This window comes from Frankliniella occidentalis, unplaced genomic scaffold, assembly GCF_000697945.3.
Source record: "Frankliniella occidentalis isolate FOCC.00 unplaced genomic scaffold, Focc_3.1 Scaffold8, whole genome shotgun sequence".
NCBI lineage: Eukaryota > Metazoa > Arthropoda > Insecta > Thysanoptera > Thripidae > Frankliniella > Frankliniella occidentalis.
Window position 1 is genome coordinate 614626 of NW_026267138.1, and position 2562 is coordinate 617187.

Sequence of the window (2562 nt, forward strand, 5' to 3'; positions counted from 1 at the left end):
GATGCATAGGCCCCTTCTAAACTGCTTGAAATCTAACGACATGCATCCTAACCTCTGCTAGACTGTCGCTCATCTTCTGCTTTGTTTAGGGACGGCGCTACGCCACGCCACCTCCTCAGTGCTACCTTCTTCTTGTTCCTCTTATCGGGCAACTTCCTCATTGGCGCAGTAGGGGGCAACAGTGTCAGTACTCCCCCCCCCCCCCTGTCACTGTCACACTAACAGAGGGAGTCACACAAGTGTCATTTCACGAATCGGTTCAAACTGTGGTGGTTTCATTTTTGACATGTATACTCAAGGATTGCCAATTAAAGTTCGTACCCAGTTTGATATTTTGGTTATAGGGGTAACACAAATTTATCAAAAAATTACTAAAATTCATTTTTTTCGGGAAATCCAAAATTTATCCTCAATTTGTATTCAGCCCAAATACAAACTGACCTCCCTGACATACCCAAATACAAAATGGGGATACATTTAGAATTTCACCCCCCAAAATTGATTTTTAGTCATTTTTTTTTTTGAGAAATTGGTCTTACCCCCTATAACCAGAATATCAAATTGGGCACGAACTTTTATCGGTAATCCCCAAGTATTCATTCAAAAATGAAAACTACAAAGTTTGAACCGATTCGGAAATTTTACACCTGTATCCCCTTTTAAGAAGCCGCTTGAAGGGTAGACAATGGGGTGTACGAAAACCCTGAGTCACATACAACACATCGCCCCCATGTCAGCCGGACCTAAAACCGCGTGCCCTCCACCCCTTGCCCTCAGGTGTCCCCCGCGTAGTAGAGACAGTGGCAGTTCGACGAAGTCACGTGACCACTTTAAAATCGCTGTAGACTTTTAAGCGTGCGGCGTGCGCGTGGTCTTCTTTCCAGGTTTCGCTTGGTACACAAAGTGGGAGTCACTCAATTGGGGTGGGTCGTGCTGGTATGCGTGGCACGTGTCCCGTCCCGCTTTTGAAGGACCTTGCGGAAGGCCGCGGGCGGGGGCAGAGCGGGCGGCACAGGGTAAAGGTCAAAGGTCGCCCCCGGCTCGGTTCCCTTTCGGTTCCCTTGGGGTCCTCTTCACAGTGCAGCAGAGCGTGGCGAATGAATAAACTAGCGCGCGTTCTAAATTCTAACAGTCGCTAAACTATCAGGGGACCGTTGGTCATTGGTCATCGACTCGAGGAAGCGGGACGAGGCGGGGCGGGGTGGGGCGGGCAGGGGCTGTATGACATGACGAGCAAGTTCCGACCGCCGCCGCCGCCGCTCTACGCGGAAAAGTTTCATTGGCGCCCATCTCATCAGCGTACGACAATGTGGCGGTGGAAGTGCACTGCGACATTCCGCGACAATCGGCTGACTTAGTTAGCGGAGGGGAACGGTGCACGAGTGCAGCGCTACAGTGCAGGGCTGCCAGCGACCATTGCGATTTGCAAGTCCTCATCGACCGACCACCTGCTCTAGTTGTTGTCAATAGATGCGGTGTTTTGGTGCTGAGGTGCTGATTTGTATTCGAATTTAAAATGACCGGCAGACTCCACCGGACTGCGCCACGCTGTCAGACTAGCCACTCACCTCTCCTGCTGCTCGGGCCGCACCCCTCCGCCGACAGGATGCGGTCCATGCCGAACTTGAGGGCGGCCGGGGCGCCCCCCGCGGCCGACACGGGCACGGAGGCGGCGCACAGCGGGGCGGCGGAGGCGGCCAGCCCGCGCCACGGCAGCCACTGCCGCAGGGCGCCGGGTCGCAGCGGGTACGAGAAGGGGTAGTGCAGGGGCGCGTACAGGTCCGCCAGCGCGTCCAGGGGGTCGCCCCCGGGGAGCGGCGCCGGCGGTGCTGGCTGCGAGGCGCGCGCCGACAGCCCGGGGGACGTCGGCGAGGAGGCCTCGAACGGGTAGGCGGCGTACGGGTACGGGTAGCCGAGCACGCCCAGGGTCGCCAGCGGAGGCTCGAGCGGCGGCCCGCCCCGCCTGTCCAGCCTGTCCTGGCTGCAGTCGGAGGACACGCTCCCGGTGCTGAGGGGCGACAGTGTCGACAGCCGGCTCGGTGATCGCGAGCGCGATCGCGACTTGGGGCGGCCGGTCAGCTCGGCCTGGGGGGCGTGGGGGCTCCGGATGACGGACACACCTCGCGGGGGCCTCCCGAAGCCGGCGAGGGCCCCCGACGGCGAGGACGGCGAGGAAGGCGACGGACACCCCCAGCTCGCCCCTCGCGGCCCGCGGCTCAGGTCGTACTGGAGGCTGTCCATGGTCATCATGCCACAGCACTGCGCCACCAGCAGCGTCCACATCCACGTTCACTTCTGCACTCACATCGCACACATCGGTTGCACAAATGTTGCACTCCACTGCCGCCGTACCGTCGGCACAATCACTGATGCACAGACACACACACACGCACAGGGACGCTCGCACACGCGCCGCCGCCGCACGTTTGGACGCTGCCCCGCTGGCCGCGCTGCTCTACCGGACCGCGTACCACTGGCTCCTCGAGGGTGAGCGAGTGAGTGAGCCAGGAGCCGATACCCCACGATCATGTTTGGCTTGGATGGGCGTGGTGGGGCGGGGGA

At 59.3% G+C, this 2562-nt stretch overlaps 1 protein-coding gene across 1 annotated transcript in view; it reads right to left on the reverse strand.

The window, feature by feature from the left end:
* The window catches only part of LOC113203848 (H2.0-like homeobox protein), a 9666-nt gene extending 7185 nt beyond the window's left edge, over positions 1-2481 (reverse strand). Inside the window, exon 1 of the mRNA XM_026418750.2 lies at positions 1569-2481. Within this exon, the coding sequence (XP_026274535.2) occupies positions 1569-2283 (715 nt within the window). The 5' untranslated portion in view covers positions 2284-2481. The remainder of the gene's footprint in view (positions 1-1568) is intronic.
* Positions 2482-2562: the final 81 nt, after the last annotated feature.